Raw genomic sequence first — 17,512 nt, 5'->3', positions numbered from 1 at the left:
CCCACCTCTTCCCCATCCTCAGTTGAAGGTAGTATATAGTTTTTTTATGAGTTTGAAGGGAAGCAGCTTAAATACATCATGGGAGATTATAAAAGATTGCCATTTTGAGCAACTAAGTGTGGCATTGATTTCTGATGTGCTGTTGAGCTATAATATCCCACTACTTTAAACAGTTGATTGATAACCTTAATCTATCTTTTATCTGTTTTAGACTATTTCATTAATCTCCAAAACAGCTTCTATAAACAACTAAACAATCAGAGGGTTCAGTATTGCTAGTCTTCTCAGAATAACCAAAATGAGTTGTATTTTCTTATATTGATATATGTTTACTCATGGACTCACCAAAAGAAAGCCTTCAATCTTTTGAGAGATAGAGTAACATATTGCCTAATCTTGAGATTTCTGGGGTTAAATTGTTGGGGTGATATCTGGCTCTTATCCCCTCTGTGCTCATGTTATAATAGTATCACCCTCATCGGATTTCTCATTCAACAGATATTTGTTGAAGCCAACTATGTGCCAGGTAGTTTCTATGCACTGGGGTTATAGCAGTGAATGAAACAGGCAAAAACCCCTGCTCACAAGGAGCTTTCATTCTAATGGAGGGAGGCAGATAATAAACACACAAAAAATCAGTAAACTAAATAGTCTGTTTGAAGGTGAAAAATGCCATAGAGAAAAGCAGAACAGTATAAAGGGGATGAGAATCCTGGAGGAAGGGAGGGATTCAATTTTGAATAGGGTGGTCGTGGTAGGTCTCACTGAAAAGATAAATTGGAATAAAGACTTGAAGGAGGTGATGTTGGGAGCCGTGCAGATATATGGGGGAAGTGTATTTTTTAGGCTGATGGAGCAGCTGGCATAAAGGCTTTGAGGTGGGAGTGTGCATGGTGGGATCAAAAAAAAAGGAGATCAGTATGGCTGGACCTCTCGAATGAAAGAGGTGGAGAATAGGAGGAGATGAGTCAAAGAGGTGGAGAGTGGGGGTTAAGGGCCTTGTGGACCATTGCAAGAATTTTGACTTTTACCCTGAGTGTAATTGTATTGCATAACAGTAGAGGGTTTTGAGCAGAAGAGTGACAGGAACCCCCCTTTAAAAGGATCACTCTGGGGCTTCCCTGGTGGCGCAGTGGTTGAGAGTCCGTCTGCCGATGCAGGGGACACGGGTTCATGCCCCGGTCCAGGAAAATCCCACATGCCGTGGAGCGGCTGGGCCCGTGAGCCATGGCCGCTGAGCCTGCGCGTCCGGAGCCTGTGCTCAGCAATGGGAGAGGCCACAACAGTGAGAGGCCCGCGTACCGGGGTGGGGTGGGGGGGAAAGGATCACTCTGGCTTCTGTGTTGAGAATAGACATTAGGGGGACAAGTGTGTAAGACCAAAGAGACCAAAGAGTAAGTGATGACAACAGTGCAAGTGAGAGATAATGGTGGCTTGGAACAAGGTAATAGCAATGGAATAAAAAGATGTTGAATTTTAAAGACATTTTGAGAAATAGAGTCAATAGCATTTTCTGACCATCTGATGTGGAAGTAAGAGAAAGAGGAACCAAGGACTTTGGCTTAAGCACTTGGCAATATGGAATTGCCATTAATTAAAAAGGGAAAGAATGTGGGTGGAACAGGATTTAGGGAGGATGTCACAAGTTCAGTTTTCACAGATTAAGTCTGAGATGCCCATTAGACATCCAAGTGGAAATGTTGAGTTGTTGAAAACATTTGAGTCTAGAATTGATGAGATGGGTCCAAGCTGACGATGCACTATGAGGGTTGTCAGAATATAGTGGAATTCAGAGCAATGAGATTAGATGATATCATGAGTTTGGGATCTGGAATTAGACTACCTAGTACCAGCACTTGTTAGCTGAGTAATTTTGGGGAAGCCACTCAGCTTCTCTGTGACTCAGTCTCTCCATCTGTAAAATGAATGAATATTACCTCACAGGGTTAAAATTAAAATAAAATCACTAATATCTGTAAACCACTTAGAACATGGCATATACTCAAAAAGTGCTGTCAATTTTCAGTACAATCTTATATACCTGTGGGATATCACTAATACTTAACCTTGACTTATTAATGCAGCAATACAGGTTTTCTTCCTGTGGTATATTATTTTTGATTTGTGATTACTAATTGGTTCTAGAAGTTCCATTGAGTTGGTTTTGCTTCCAGAATTAAACTGACCTGGATTTTTTATATTAGCTCTGCCTCAGTTGTTGATATATTTTTAATGCCTGTATTTATTTTAGTATCTGTTACGTGCTCAGAAAAAAATCTTATGATTTTCTTCAGTGCTTCTCTCCTTTGCTTTTCTCAGTGCTCAGCAGAGGAGCAGTCAGGTTCACAAGAAAAACACAATTGGAAATCAGGTAGGAGTTGTTTAAAAGAATTAAAGCATGCATGTCCCAAAGAATTTGAACTAAATTGCTTGATTGACTTTTTTTAAATGCAAATTAATCATGTGCAAATTTTGCTGGAAATGCAACTTTTTGTTTTGTTTTTGCTTTTAAAGTTTTTGGAGTGAATTGCATTTTTTTTTTTTTTTTTTTTTTTTTGCTATTTTATGCAGTTAACCCTATTGATTTATTTTAAATAACTTTTCTGCTATTTGCTCTGCTTTTCAAATTTGCCTCCTTGTGTCCTGCTTTGCTTGCTTACATTACCCCTAAATTTGATTTAACATTGAATCTGTGAGTCAGTTCAAGGTTAAAATATGGTGAGTAGTTGCATGAGCTTTCTGGTGCTGCTGACTAGTTCACACATTTGCACAGCTTGGTAACAGTGAAGGGACAGCTCATAAAGAAGGCAGTTTGGGATTTAAGATTTAATCTCTGCCACACCACATCCTGTTGGTTAATGAAGATGTTAATTCCTGAGAAGATCTGATCTTTTAAGTTTTTGTGTTTTGGGCTGGCCAGCTGTCTCTGACTAATAGCGCTCTGCAGAGATTGCATTAACTCTGACAGTTTGCTGTTTCTTTTATGTTTTATGTGATAATGAATATTTGCATTGTTATTTCTTTTCAAGTCAAAACAATGATGGTTTTATAGTTTTTTTTTTAATTCAGAGGTACAATTGTTGAACAAATTGAAACCTCTGCTCTAAAATTTTTTCCATTGTTTTGAAAGGAGAAGAGGTAATAATAGACTTTATTTTGAAAACTTTTTTTCTGAACTAAAGCATATAATTCTTTGCTATTTCAGGGAACCAATCTTCCGCCTTCAAGGCAAATTGTACGAGCTAAGTTCTGTAAGCTTTACTGTTGCTTTTTCATTTAGCGTCCCAAGGGCACAGTTTGTCTTTAACTGATTAACTCAACTAGCGCTTGCTACTAATTTTTTTAAACTTAGATTGTCTTGTCCATAACACCCTATCATTGAAATAAAAATCCTCTTAAGAGGGTTCATCCCTTCACTGCTAATAACTTGCTGTGATTGAAAGGTATGAACTAGTAAATTCTAAAATGTTGTAATAATAAATGTTTAACACTGTGGGTGCTTTGATATTTCTCTAATTTTAATGGGCCTTAAAATAATTAAAATCATTAATGACCTTCATCTCTATCCTTTTATGCTATGTTGTTATAAGGTGTAAGCCTTTCTCTTCCCCTTCTATGATAATATTTCCAATAAATGTAGGTGACACTTCTAAAAGGTGGGTGAATATTAAACAACTGATTTTGATATATCTGTTGATACTATCCAATAGCAATTATTTGTATTTTTTTAAAATAATAAAACAAAAAGTAAAATTACACTGATTGACATTTTATATGGCTTTAGAGTTGAAGCTTTTAAAACCAGATGCTATATCTTCACTTAATGGAAGTATAAAGATATTGTCAAATTACTAGCATTAAAAAAGCAATTATATACATTTCTACCATGGGCGAGGCAGCCCTAAAATCTTTCTTCCAGCTATGCACAACTTGAGAATGAGCTCGGAAGATGGGTCATTTATTTTCCTCATGATGCTTTGGCAGAAACAAACTTTGGAGCGAGATATTCCTGGGTTCAAATTCTCCTCTGTCACGTAGTAGCCATGTGGCCTTGGACAAATTGAACCTGAGTTTGCCCAGTTGTGTGACGGGAAGAAGAAAATATCTCTGTCCGGTGATTGTGAGAATCAGAAATAACCCACATCATGAGGTTTGCAGCTGGGTACTAGATACGTGCCCTATAAAGAGTAGACGGTAGGTAGGTGCTGCTTCTTGGAACTTTGGGGAGAAAAACAATATGGAGTATAAGAAAATTATAAAAGTTATTAAATGAGAACAATGAAGCATTTGGGAAAATTAGAAGCTATGGCAATTATTCTGTAGATTACAATGGCCAGATTAAGCCAGGGTGTGGTATAATGGATTTACCTATAAAACTTTTCTCATGGTCAGAATTCTAGCTCATAGAAGTTTATACTTATTGGAAAAGCAATAGTATAGTGGCATAAGTGCATACTTTAAATCAGATCTGGACGGAAACTCAGAACAGTTTTCAATTATACTGCCTCCAAATGCTAAAATCATGTTAATTGTGTTTCTGTGCCTTTACTTTCACTGAGTACTTCAAAGCCCATACATTATGGAAGTTTTATAACTCAAGATAATAGAATTGGGGTGAGTGTTATAATAGAATACAGATCCCTTATCCAAAACTGCTGGGGCCAGATGTGCCTTGAAGGTCAGAACTTTCTGGATTTTAGAAAAATATTGCATATATTATATATTACCCAGTATTCCTGTGGGGTCAGAGGCAGCACCCTGTAATTAAATGTATTGTATCTCTGCAGTGAAACAAATGATAATCACACCAAGCAGATTAAATGAAAGACATAAATATTTTCACATCAAGTCAGGTTTTGCTGCCACATTTGTTGCTGTTGTTGCTGTTGTTTTAACCTTTCACTTTGCAAGTAAGAGGTTATGAACCTGAATATCTTATTTTTCAGAACCAAATCCAATAATTAAACATGATATAGTATATTTTAAAGAATCCTTTATTGTTTTTTTCTGCTTAGCACAAATGAACCATAATGACTTGAAACCCCTTTCTTTATGAATCTGAATAACTGAGGTTGATTTGGGTTTGTATTCAAAAATCAAGAAGCTCAAAAGACAGGGAGCCTTGGAGCTCAGCCTGCTAACTGATGTCAGCCAGCTTTAATGGTTGGTGGGGCTAAGATACTCTGCACCATCCTGGCAAATGCTTCATCCATTCTGATATCCTCTTAGCGCTCCTGATTATAAGAGATGGCTGTGCAGAATCTATTTTGAATACTTTAGAAGAATTTGAAGAAAGAAAAATTCCTCCTTAAAGTCTAAATCCCCATTTGTTTTCACCTGCCTAGAAATTTGTCTGCTTAGAAGTTCTACGTGCTGGTGTCAACAAATGTATGAAAAAAATGTGAGCACACAATTAGCCTAAAGTTGCACTGCCCAGAAATTTCAACATAAACTTCATTCATCCCTTCACTCATCACTTGTGTATTTGAAACTTTTGAGAGTGAAAAACTGTGATAGATGTTAGAATGATGAATAAATCATGGGCCCTGCTGTCAGGGAGCTCACATCCCAGTGGGGATTATGGTGAGTAATTGAAGTCTGTCCTCCTTTTCAAGGTTAGCTCCTTCTGATACTTCAGGCCTCACTGAAACATCACTTCAGTAAGAGGCTGGCTCTGACTGTTGAATCTAAAGTCACCTTTCCTCCCCCAAATCTTGTCATTATTATCTATCTTGTTTATTTATTATTTTTTGTTTTCTTTCACTAGGACAGTAAGCTCCATTAAAGCTATTTCTTTTAAATTTTATTTATTTATTTTTTTGGCTGTGCTGGGTCTTTGTTGCTGCACATGGGCTTTCCCTAGTTGGGGTGAGCGAGGGCTACTCTTTGTTGTGCTACATGAGCTTCTCATTGCAGTGGCTTCTTTTGTTGTGGAGCACGGGCTCTAGGCACGTGGGCTCCAGTAGTTGCAGCATGTGGGCTCAGTAATTGTGGCATTTGGGCCCTAGAGCGTGTGGGCTTCAGTAGTTGCGGCGCGTGGGCTCAGTAGTTGCGGCTTGTGGGCTCTAGAGCGCAGGCTCAGTAGTTGTGGCACACAGGCTTAGTTGCTCTGTGGCATGTGGGATCTTCCCGGACCAGGGCTCGAACCCATGTCCCCTGCATTGGCAGGCGATTCTTAACCACTGTGCCACTAGGGAAGTCCCAAAGCTATTTTTTTTGTGTGTGTGATGGTGAAAGCAGTGGAGTATCATTGTAAGGTTTTAAGTGCAATCATAATAATACTTTAGAAAGATCATTTTGCCTATAGTGTGGAGAAAGATTTTGAAGGGAGGACGAGATTAGAAAAAGTAGACTAGTTAGGAGTCTAGTCTAGGAGTCTAGCCTCCTAACAGTTAGGAGTCTGTTGCAGACAAAAGATTATGATTATTTGGGCTAGCTAAGCTCTCTGTACTAGATTTGAGGAGAAGCTGATGAATTCAGGAGATATTAAGTAGAAAGAATCTAAAGGATTGTGATGAATTAGATGTTGAGGAGAGCACTGGGGATTGTCAGCAATGCAGCGTGGACATCTGATTTAGGCACAGATGAGATGGTGGTGCTCTTCATGGAGAAAGGAACATAGTGAGGAAGGGTAGATATGTTGAATATAGTCACTGTGGAAGATTGGAGTAAAAATATCCAGTGGGAAGTTGGATGAAAGTGCCTAGAGTTCAGAAGAGACAGAGAACCATTTATTCCAAAAGTAGGGAACCACTGAAAGATTTCCAGTAGGGAAGGGGTATCATCTGATTTATATGTTGGAAAGATCTGTGTATTAGTCATATGAAATGATTTGGAAGAATAAAACTAGATATATGGAAATTGGTGAAGACATTTCTGAAATAATTCAGGTAAGAAAATACAAATGTCAATAGCAGGAGGTATCTAGGAGAAAGGTTCAAAAATATATTTAGAGGACAGAAAGAGTTATAAATAGTTGTGGAGTTGGGTGGGGGGTGTTAAGTCATTCTCCCAGGCTATGGCTAGAGAGGTCTACTGACAAAGGGAGTACAAGTGAAGGAGGAGCAGATTTCAGTGGAGGTGGGAGAAGTGGTGGTGATTTCAGTTTCAGATATATTTTTTGTGCCTGTTGGAGATGTCAGTAGAGTTTGAGGTTCAAGACTTGTCTAGACTGGAGATATAAGCTTTACAGTTGTCAATGTGTACATTGTAGTTGAAGCCATGGGAGTAGATGAGATCACCTCCAGAAGATGAAAGCATAGAAGGAAATGTGGGATTTAAAGGATAAAAGAGAAGAGTTGGGACAGAACGAGGAACTGAAAAGGAGTCTAAGAAGTGATAAGAGAAGTAGGAAAACTTGGACAGTTGTAGAATGAGAGCTCAGGGAAGAGAATGTTTCAGAGAGGGAATGGTCAAGTAGTATTAGATATTTCCAAGAGCTCAAGAAGCACGGGGGAAGTTGTCAGACTGGTGGACTGGTAGAAGGTCCTGCACATTGTTTGGACCACCGAGGTAGTACCAGTCCTCTTGGTCTTATGAATTGCTTTTCTACTCCACAGCTGGAAAGTAGAACAAAGCTAAGAAAGCAGACAATGGAATTAATACCCTGAGCTGAAGTTTTTCCAGGGAAGCAGCATGTAAGGTCAAAAGAGCAGATGAGTTAAAGTTTTGAAGACAGTTTGAAATAAAGGATTGATATGAATGGTTCTGATTAGTGTACTAGTCATGACATTAGTCAGGAGAGGTTAACCAAGTAACAATCGCAGGATTTCAGTAGCTTAATATAATAACAATTTAATTCACCCTGCTATGGCAATTCAATCAAGTCATCTAGATGGGGCTGGGGTGAGGCAACCCTGCTTCATGTGGTCAGTCATGGACTTTCGAATTCTCTTCATTATTCCAAAAGATGAGAAAGAACGAAGCCTGAGTGTCTTTTTGAATTATGGTTTTCTCAGGGTATATGCCCAGGAGTGGGATTGCTGGGTCATATGGTAGTTCTATTTTTAGTTTTTTAAGGAACTTCCATACTGTTCTCCATAGTAGCTGTATCAATTTACATTCCTACCAACGGTGCAGGAGGGTTCCTTTTCTCCACACCCTCTCCAGCATTTATTGTTTATAGATTTTTTGATGATGACCATTCTGACCAGTGTGAGGTGATACCTCATTGTGATTTTGATTTGCATTTCTCTGATTATTAGTGGTGTTGAGCATCACAGGGAGAGGAAGGGGAAGCTGGGATGAAGTGAGAGAGTAGCACTGACATATATACACTAACAAATGTGGAATAGATAGCTAGTGGGAAGCTGCTGCATAGCACAGGGAGATCAGCTTGGTGCTTTGTGACCACCTAGAGGGGTGGGATAGGGAGGGGGTGGGAAGGAGGCTCAAGAGGCAGGTGATATGGGGATATATGTATACATATAGCTGATTCACTTTGTTGTACAGCAGAAACTAACACAACATTGTAAAGCAATTATACTTCAATAAAGATATAAAAAAAATAAAGAAAAAGAAAGAAGCCTGAGTGAGGGAGGTTTGTAAGGACCAGCCTGGAAGTGGCACACATCTTTTCCATTTCCATTCCATTGACCAGAACTCAGTCATGGCCTCACCTAACTGCAAAGGAAACAGGAAAATATAATCTGAGATTGGGCCCAGAAAAAAAGAAAAGACAAAAGATGATGTTGACTGAAAATTGAAAGGAAATGGGGAAACAAGGGCACTGGGGTTTTTCTGAAATTAGAGAAAATGTGTACCAGGATTAAGGGGAAAAATGGTAGGGTTGTAGGTTGAAGTCAGTGAGTGGGATATTGTATCTCAAGGTTTAAGAGGGAAGAGAATGCCGCCTTAAAGTCATAGATGTTATTGGAATAAGAAGGAACAGACGCTGGAGGAGGGAAATGACAAATGATAGCTACAGATATTTGTGGAACATTGTCTTCAGAAAGTCTGGGTAGTAAAGAGAAATAGGGATGAAGTTTTCTGGAGTTGAATGTGTTAAGGGCCAGGATATATTGAGACCAGGAGGATTGATGTGGCTTTTACATGACTGATAATCCATTCCTTTAGCTGTAAAAATCTATAGCAGGAAGTGCTGATGTGCTCTTTGGCCCAGACTGCATCCAACTGCAATTGTGTAACTAGGAAGACCTTTTCCTTCGGCAGGGAGCAGAGCAGGTGTTTGCAGGATACCTCCTAGTTCCGGGCTATCAGGGTACCTTCTAGTACTAGGCTTATTGTCCATTTTGTTTCCCACCAACGTGCCTTCTGTTGCTCTAACTTTAGAATCAAGTGTGAAATTTGGCTTTCCCAAACCTACAAGTCTCCAGATAACCGGATTCTCAACCTTCTTGAATTGTAGGCTGTAAGGTAAAAAGACCTTTCTTATCAACAAAGGGTCTCTTCCCTCCCTACTTTCTGAAAGCTAGTTTCAGTAGACAGTAGTCTCTTTCCCTTAGGACCCCCTACAGGTCCAAAAAGATCAACACACTCCAATATTCTAAAATTTTCCTACCAAGTTCCCTAGTTCTTCCATCTCCGTAAGTAATAGTTCGAGACCACTGTTAAAAGAGGTGACAGTTTAATCAGCTATTTTACAGCTGGATAGCAAAGACTGCCAACTTCCTAGGCTACCATAGAGGGCTTCTAACAGCCCTCTCTCCTTCTTTGTCCACTCAGCTAATTCCACCTTTCAGGGTCTGTCACTTTTAATTCCCACACTCATGTGACTTCCTGGTACCAATATCTATATCAGGATTCTTTCAGATATAAATTTCAGAAGAACTCAATTTAAATGACCTTGCAAGAAAGTGAATTAATTAGTTTACATGATTAAACATTTCATAGAGTTAAGTACTATTTATCCATGGCTCAAACAGTATCAAGATGAACTGATTTGATAAACCATGATGAACTAGACAAACTCTTTCCTGTTTTTGGTTCTGCTTCTTTGCTATTGGCTCTGTTCTTCGGCCCCAAAGAATTGCAATATGGCAGCCAGAGGGTTTCCTTCCTGGTTTGAATTCCACAGAAATAAATGAGTCTTTCTCCCAGATTCTCAGAAAAACTCCTGAGATGCACTCTGATTAGACAGCCTTGGATCATGTGCTCATTCCTGAACCAATCACTGTGGCCAGAGAAAGAGATATACTAATTGGCTTAAGCCAGATCACATGGACTGGAAAGTGGAGGTGGTTTCCTCTCCACTTGAAGTCAGAGCTATTGTTAGAAGAAGAGAGAATAGGGGCTGGAGGAGGTGCATCAGAGATGACGGCTACAGGTACTTGTTGAGCATTGTTTGTCTTCAGAACAATTTAATTTGGGTAATAGGATTCTTGTATGTTTTGTCTTCTTGAAGGAATATAAGATTTTTAATACCTCATTAATAAAATCCTATTTTCATTTATTGATTAAATTTAATAATTTTCCCAATTCATCCTCTGACTTTCTATCTCCTTCCTCCTTCTCTTTCTTTCTTTTTAAAAAATAATTCTATTGACTATACAAAGTTGAGAAGTAATATAGTGCAATTGTTCTTCAGAGCTGGAATTGTGAAGCCACTTTGTGACCAGGAACAAATTATTTAGGCTTCCTGTTCCTCAGGTTTCTAACTTATAATAAGCTGATAAGAATTGGAACTGCTTCATAAGGTTTTTGTAAGTATTAAATGAGATAATACAAGTTAGGTACCTAGAACAGGGACTGGCTGATAGTAAGTGCTATGTAAAGTACTTCCTATTATTATTGTTGTTGTTGTTATCTATTTGTATTATTCTGTTAGTCTTCAAGAAAGATAGTAAAATAATTGCTTTTATTTTCAAATTGAACCTTTTCTCCCTTGGAAGTGGGAAGACTGTTACAAAGCAACAATGAAATCTGCATATCCAGTAATGGTTCATGGATTAAATTTTTTAAGGTTGTACTCCATTTATAGTTATTATAAAATATTGGCTACAGTCTGTGTATTGTACAATATATCCTTGCAGCTTATTTTATATGTAATAGTTTGTACCTCTTAATTCCCTACATAGATTGCCCCTCTCTCCAGTGGTAACCACTAGTTTGTTCTCTATATCTGTGAGTCTGTTTCTTTTTCATTATATTGACTAGTTTGTTGTATTTTTCAGATTCTACATATAAGTATTATCATATAGTAGTAGTCTTTCTCTGTCTGACTTATTTCACTTAGCAAAATACCCTCCAAGTCCATCAGTGTTGTTGCAAATGGCAAAATTTCATTCTTTTTTATGGCTGAATAGTATTCCACTGTGTATGTATAGCACATCTTATTTTGTTCATCTGTTGATGGACACTTAGGTTGCTTCCATATCTTGGCAATTGTAAATAATGCTGCTATGAACATTGGGGTACATGTATCTTTTCAAATTAGTGCTTTTGGTTTTTTTTAGATATATGCCCAGGAGTGGAATTGCTGGGTCATATGGTAGTTCTATTTTTAGTTTTTTTGAGAAATCTCCATACTGTTTTCAAGTATTGGTGGCTGCACCAATTTACATTCCAACCAACAGTGTACAAATGTTCCCTTTTCTCCACATCCTTGCCAACATTTGTTATTTGTGTTCTTTTTGATGATTGCCATTCTGACAGGTGTGAGATGATATCTCGTTGTGGTTTTGACTTGCATTTCCCTGATGATTAGCCATGTTGAGCATCTTTTCATGTCCCTGTTGGCCATCTGTATTTCCTTTTTTGGAGAAATGTCTATTCAGGTCTTCTGCCCATTTTTTAATTAGGTTTTTTGTTTTTTTAATGTTGAGTTATAGGATCTGTTCATATATTTCAGATATTAACCCCTTACTTGTCATATCATTTGCAAATATTTTCTTCCATTCAAGTAGGTTGTCTTTCCATTTTGTTGATGATTTCCTTCGCTGTGCAAAAACTTTTAAGTTTAATTAGGTCACATGTATTTATTTTTGCTTTTATTTCCTTTGCTTTAGGAGATAGATCCAAAAAAATATTGCTACAATTTATATCAAAGAGTGTTCTGCCTACATTTTCTCCTAGAAGTTTTCTGGTTTCCAGTTTTACATTTAGGTCTTTAATCCATTTTGAGTTTATTTTCATATATGGTGTTAGAGAAAATTCTAATTTCATTCTTTTATGTGTAACTGTCCAATCTTCCCAGCACCACTTATTGAAGAGACTGTCTTTTTTCCATTGTATATTCTTTCTTCCTTTGTTGTAGATTAATTGACCATGAGTATGTGTTTATTTCTGGGCTCTCTATTCCATTCCATTGATCTACGCATCTGTTTTTGTGCCAGTATCATACTGTTTTGATTACTGTAGCCTTGTAGTATAGTCTGAAGTCAGGGAGTGTGAATCCTCCAGCTCTGTTCTTCTCTCTCAAGATTACTTTGGCTATTTGGGGTCTTTTGTGTTTTCATACCAATTTTAGAATTTTTCTAGTTCTGTGAAAAATACCATTGGTATTTTGATAGGGATTGCATTGAATCTGTAGATTTCCTTTTCTGGTGTGGTCATTTTAACAGTATTAACTATTCCAATCCAAGAACACAGTATATCTTTCTATCTCTTTGTGTTGTCTTCAGTTTCTTCCATCAATGTCTTATAATTTTCCAAGTACAGGTGTCTTACTTCCTTAGGTAGGTTTATTCCTCAGTATTTTATTCTTTTTGATGTGATGGTAAATGGGATTGTTTCCTTAATTTCTCTTTCTGATAGTTCATTGTTAGTATATAGAAATGCAACAGACTTTTGTATATTAATTTTGTATCCTGTGACTTTACTGAATTCATTGATGAGCTCTAGTAGCTTTCTGGTGGTGTCTTTAGGATTTTCTATGTATAGTATCATGCCATCTGTAAATAGTGACAGTTTTACTTCTTCACTTCCAATTTGGATTCCTCTTATTTCTTCTCTAACTGATGTGGCTAAGACTTTCAATACTATGTTGAATAAAAGTAGAGAGAGTGGGCATCCTTGTCTTGTTCCTGGTGTTAGAGGAAATGCTTTCAGCTTTTCACCATTGAGTATGATGTTAGCTGTGGTTTCGTCATATATGGCCTTTATTATGTTGAGGTACATTCCCTCTATGCCCACTTTCTGGAGAGTTTTTATCATAAATGGATGTTGAATTTTGTCAAAAGCTTTTTCTGCATCTACTCAGGTGTAATATGGTTTTTATTTTTTGGTTTGTTAATATGGTATATCACATTGATTTGTGGATATTGAAAAATCCTTGCATTCTTGGGATAAATCCCACTTGATCATGGTGTATGATCCTTTTAATTTATTGTTGGGTTTAGTTTGCTAATATTTTGTTGAGGATTTTTGTGTCTATGTTCACTGGTGATATTGGTCTGTAATATTCTTTTTTTTGTAATATCTGCTAGTTTTGGTAACAGGGCGATGCTGGCCTCATAGAATGAGTTTGAGAGTGTTCCTTTCTCTGCATCATGGACTAATTTTTGAGGGCAGCTTTCTGAGTACAGAACAAGAAAAATGGCTTCACTCCAATATTCTAATAAGCAATTTATAGCATGTATTTTTAAATAGATGTTATAAATTTTTAGAACCAATCAGCAGTTTCTTTATCAAGTTCTTTTAATTAAAAGTACTTTAAAAAACATTTTTGTAGGAAGAATTGTATAAATTTTTGCTCCATCTCTCTGTTAATCTACCAGGTAGCCAATTTTAATGAAACCTGTATCAATGCTCTAACAGGTGTTTGTGCTTTTTATTAAGAAATAACTGAATATTTAAAAATTCTCAAAGATTTGTGGCAAGGTATTATATATACCTTGAAGAATATAAATGATTATCTGTATTCATGATACATTAAATAGATGTCCCTTATCAGCAAACAAGTGTAAATGTAATTTTTATTACACGTATAAACACATTTCTAAAATTATGCAGTTCAAGTTCGTGGGAATATAATTTATCATGCCAATACATGCATATATCACAACTGTTCTAGCATGTACCTTATCTGTAAAATGAGATCTATTGTTCTTAGCTGAGTTTCTTTCCTGTTAGGATAATATAGCCTTGCTTGTTGCTACTTAGTCTGACAGGGAAGTCTTTAAGTTTATAAACTAATTCTGAGACTTCCATTTTCCTTGATGTATTAGTTTCCTAGGGCTGCTGTAACAAAGTATTACAAACTGGAGTAGCTTAACACAACAGAAATTTATTCTCTCAAAGTTCTGGAGACTAGAAGTCTGAAATCAAGGTGTGTTTGGGGTTATACTCTCTATGAAGGCTCTAGGGAAGCAGCTTTCCTTGCCTCTTCCTGCCTTCTGGTAGCTCCTAGCATTCTTTGACTTGTAGCTGCCTGACTCTAATCTCTGCCCCCATCTTCACATGGCTTCCTTCCAATGTGTGTCTGCCCATGTGTCCTCTCTTCTTCTTTAAGGACACCAGTCATTGGATTTGGAGCTCACTCTAATGCAGTATGACCTCGTCTTAACTAATTACATCTGCAAAGACCCTGTTTCCAAATAAGGTTACATTCTGAGGTTCCATGGACATTGTGGGAGACACTATTCAACAAACTATACTTTGGATACTTGAAGATTTTCTTTTTCTTCTTCTTTTTAAAATGGCTTATTATAATAAACGTTACCTAGGATTTAGCTTTATAATTTATCACTGCACTTTAATTGTTTATTAAACTAAATTTATAATTTGGACCATTGGAACTTTAAAAGGTATTTTCTTTATTATTCTGTTTTGAGAAAATACTAATAGCTTCTGTTACTGAGATAAATCACAGCTATTCTCTCCTTCTGCATGGTACCATTCTTAAAATATTATTTTGATTAGTTTTTTTGAGGGTTGCTTCCTGAGAATTTTTTTATTTTCTTTAAAACTCTGTAGCTTACAAGATAATTTATCATGAGGAAAAAATGAAACGTTTAACACTTTTTTTTTGCGGTATGTGGACCTCTCACTGCCGCGGCCTCTCCCGCCGCGGAGCACAGGCTCCGGACGCGCAGGCCCAGCGGCCATGGCCCACGGGCCCAGCCGCTCCGTGGCACGCGGGATCCTCCTGGACCGGGGCGCGAACCTGTGCCCCCTGCATTGGCAGGCGGACCCCCAACCACTGTGACACCAGGGAAGCCCTAACACTTTTTTTTAATGGTAATACACACACTCTCTTTTTCCTTATTCATTTTCTATGTCATCTACTCTTCTCTCCAGTCTCACCCCACCCTCAAGAAAGGGCAGGAGTGGGAGGGAAGAGGATGGCAGAGAGAAAAAACTGGCAGAGAAATGGACCCATGAAGTTCCACAGACATGTTGTGGAACTATAAATCCATATAAGATTTGGGAATTTCCATTTTCAAAACCTACCAAGTAGGAAAGTTTTATTTACTAAAAAAGATGTAACAGAGTGAAAGGCTGTCTACTCCCACCAATTCTGTAGAAATCACAACAGTTAACACTGATTACTTATAAGTGTTTCAGGTGTAGTTATAGGTACTTTACACACATTAATTCATTACTCCTCCCAACAACCTTAAGAGGTAGGTACCCTAATTATTTCTATTTTACAGATAAAGAAAGTGAGGCATGGAGAGGCCAAGTCATGTGTCCAGTCATAAAGATAACTGACAGCACCAGGATTCAAATCCAGGCAGTTTGATTCTAGACCTTTTTCTCTTAATTACGGTGTTAACCACTGCTTCTAATAGTTTGTAAATTGCACAAAGAATTTTATTTAATAGTCTCAATTATGGCAAGTCACATCATTTCAGTCATTCACTATTATTTTTATTTATTACTTACATTTTTTCTTAATCTAAAGTGGATTGATCCTGAATAGAATGAACTTGGGTTTGTATAAATTAACCTGATTTGGTCATTGTGGGCTGCTATAACAAAGTAACAGACCAGGTGACTTAAACAAAAAACATTTATTTCTTGTGGTTCTGGAGGCTGGAAGTCCAAGATCAGGGTGCCAGCCTGGTTGGGTTCTTGGCGAGGGCCCTCTTCCTGTTTATGTCCTCACGTGGCCTTCCATGGTATATGAAGAGAGAGAGATCCCATGTCTCCTTCTCTTTTTATAAGGTATTAACTCCATCGTGGGGAGATCTTCATGATCTCACCTAACCCTCATTACCTCCCAAAGGCCCCACCTCTTAATACCATGCCATTGGGGGTTAGGGTTTCAGCATATAAATTTTTGGGGATCATAAACATTCAGTCCACTGCACTGATCAACAATGAAAAACTATAATAGCTGTTAGAATGTGTTTCATTTTTTATCCCTTAATTCTGTGAAAGTATCTCCAGAGGGGCCAATCAATAGCTTATAAAATACAACCAACTTATTTTAATAAAATCAACAGAGGATGGAGTCCATGAAAGCCACACTTAGTGAAATGTATGGGCTGCTAATTTGTTCTGTATCTTTTAAATCTAGACTTCTACTTGAAATAGCACTTAATGTATGTCTCGTGATGTTTTTCCAGAAAATACACAGATGTGCTTACTGTAATTTTACAGCCAAGTTACATCTTAATTGAAGGTTTAGGGCTAAAAATCAGTGAGGAGAAAAACCCTGTGTATTCAGAATTACCTTGAAAAATCCCTTCAGTAGGCAGAATCTAGCCCTACCTTTCAGCTGTGATCTTTCCTCTGGGCAGTTGAGGCCTGGTCTTGTTTCACCAGGGGAAATGGGCACCTGGGCAAACTAAGGGTTTCCCCTCCTGCCTCTCTCCTGCTATCTCACAGCTACCCTTCCTCCCTCCCTGCTTCCCTCTTTTCTTCTTTCTGTCTCTTTTGTCCTAGTTGCCTGTCTCTCTCTCTCTCTTTCTTTAACATGATATATTTCATTCCAAGTAAATTAAGTGCCTGTGTGACTTGAATTCCCTGGAATTTTTGTAACATGTAAAATTTTATTTTCTCCCACTATTATTTTATTAACCACTGTAATTTCAGGCTTGAATGTTCCTCTGAATTATCAGATAAATGGCATCTTGGTGTCTTCCTGTTTATGACTATTTTCAGTGTTCATGGACATTGGAATTGTATCATTCCCTTGTTCCAGGATACTTAACTCTCACTGTTCTAATTTTCACTTCTTTAATATCCACTCCATATCTTAGAGGAGAGGTTTCCATTTTATTCCTACACAGCCACCCAGGTGGTGGAGGAACTCCACATGGGTTGCTACTGTTTGGCCCAATACCAAAAGTTGCTGGTTTTCTCTCTCAGGCAGGTCTATCATAAGCCAAACCTGTGATAGACCCACCCAGGCCCCTCCCTCCCCCAACACTGCCCACTCCACCCCTTACTGCTCCTGATTGCAAGCCTGGGGAATGCCAGTGATTAACTGCTAGATGTCTCACTCGAGTCTCCTACAGCTTCACTGTAGTAGAGTTTCTCCCATTTCCATCCCTTACCAGCTAGCTTATCATCTAATCCTTTGGCCACAGTGACTTTTTAAGTAGTTAGTCAAGGATAGATAGAGCTAGTACTCTTAAAAAGCAGAAATCTCTGCTCAAATTTT

The 17,512-nt window shown here is 37.9% G+C and overlaps 1 protein-coding gene across 12 annotated transcripts in view; it reads left to right on the top strand.

The window, feature by feature from the left end:
- DNM3 (dynamin 3) overlaps positions 1 to 17,512 on the top strand; it is a 573,184-nt gene that overhangs the window by 253,983 nt on the left and 301,689 nt on the right. For 10 of the 12 annotated variants that reach the window (XM_049715524.1, XM_012532983.3, XM_049715544.1 and 7 more), the window contains exons 13-14: positions 2,320 to 2,371; positions 3,206 to 3,235. In XM_049715524.1, coding sequence (XP_049571481.1) covers positions 2,320 to 2,371; positions 3,206 to 3,235 — 82 coding nt within the window. The remainder of the gene's footprint in view (positions 1 to 2,319; positions 2,372 to 3,205; positions 3,236 to 17,512) is intronic. The other 2 variants (XM_004269762.4, XM_049715519.1) reach the window with 1 other exon arrangement.

Source organism: Orcinus orca, chromosome 1, assembly GCF_937001465.1.
Source record: "Orcinus orca chromosome 1, mOrcOrc1.1, whole genome shotgun sequence".
NCBI lineage: Eukaryota > Metazoa > Chordata > Mammalia > Artiodactyla > Delphinidae > Orcinus > Orcinus orca.
The sequence above is the reverse complement of the archived record's forward strand: the minus strand, read 5'-3'. Positions and strand labels throughout refer to the sequence as shown.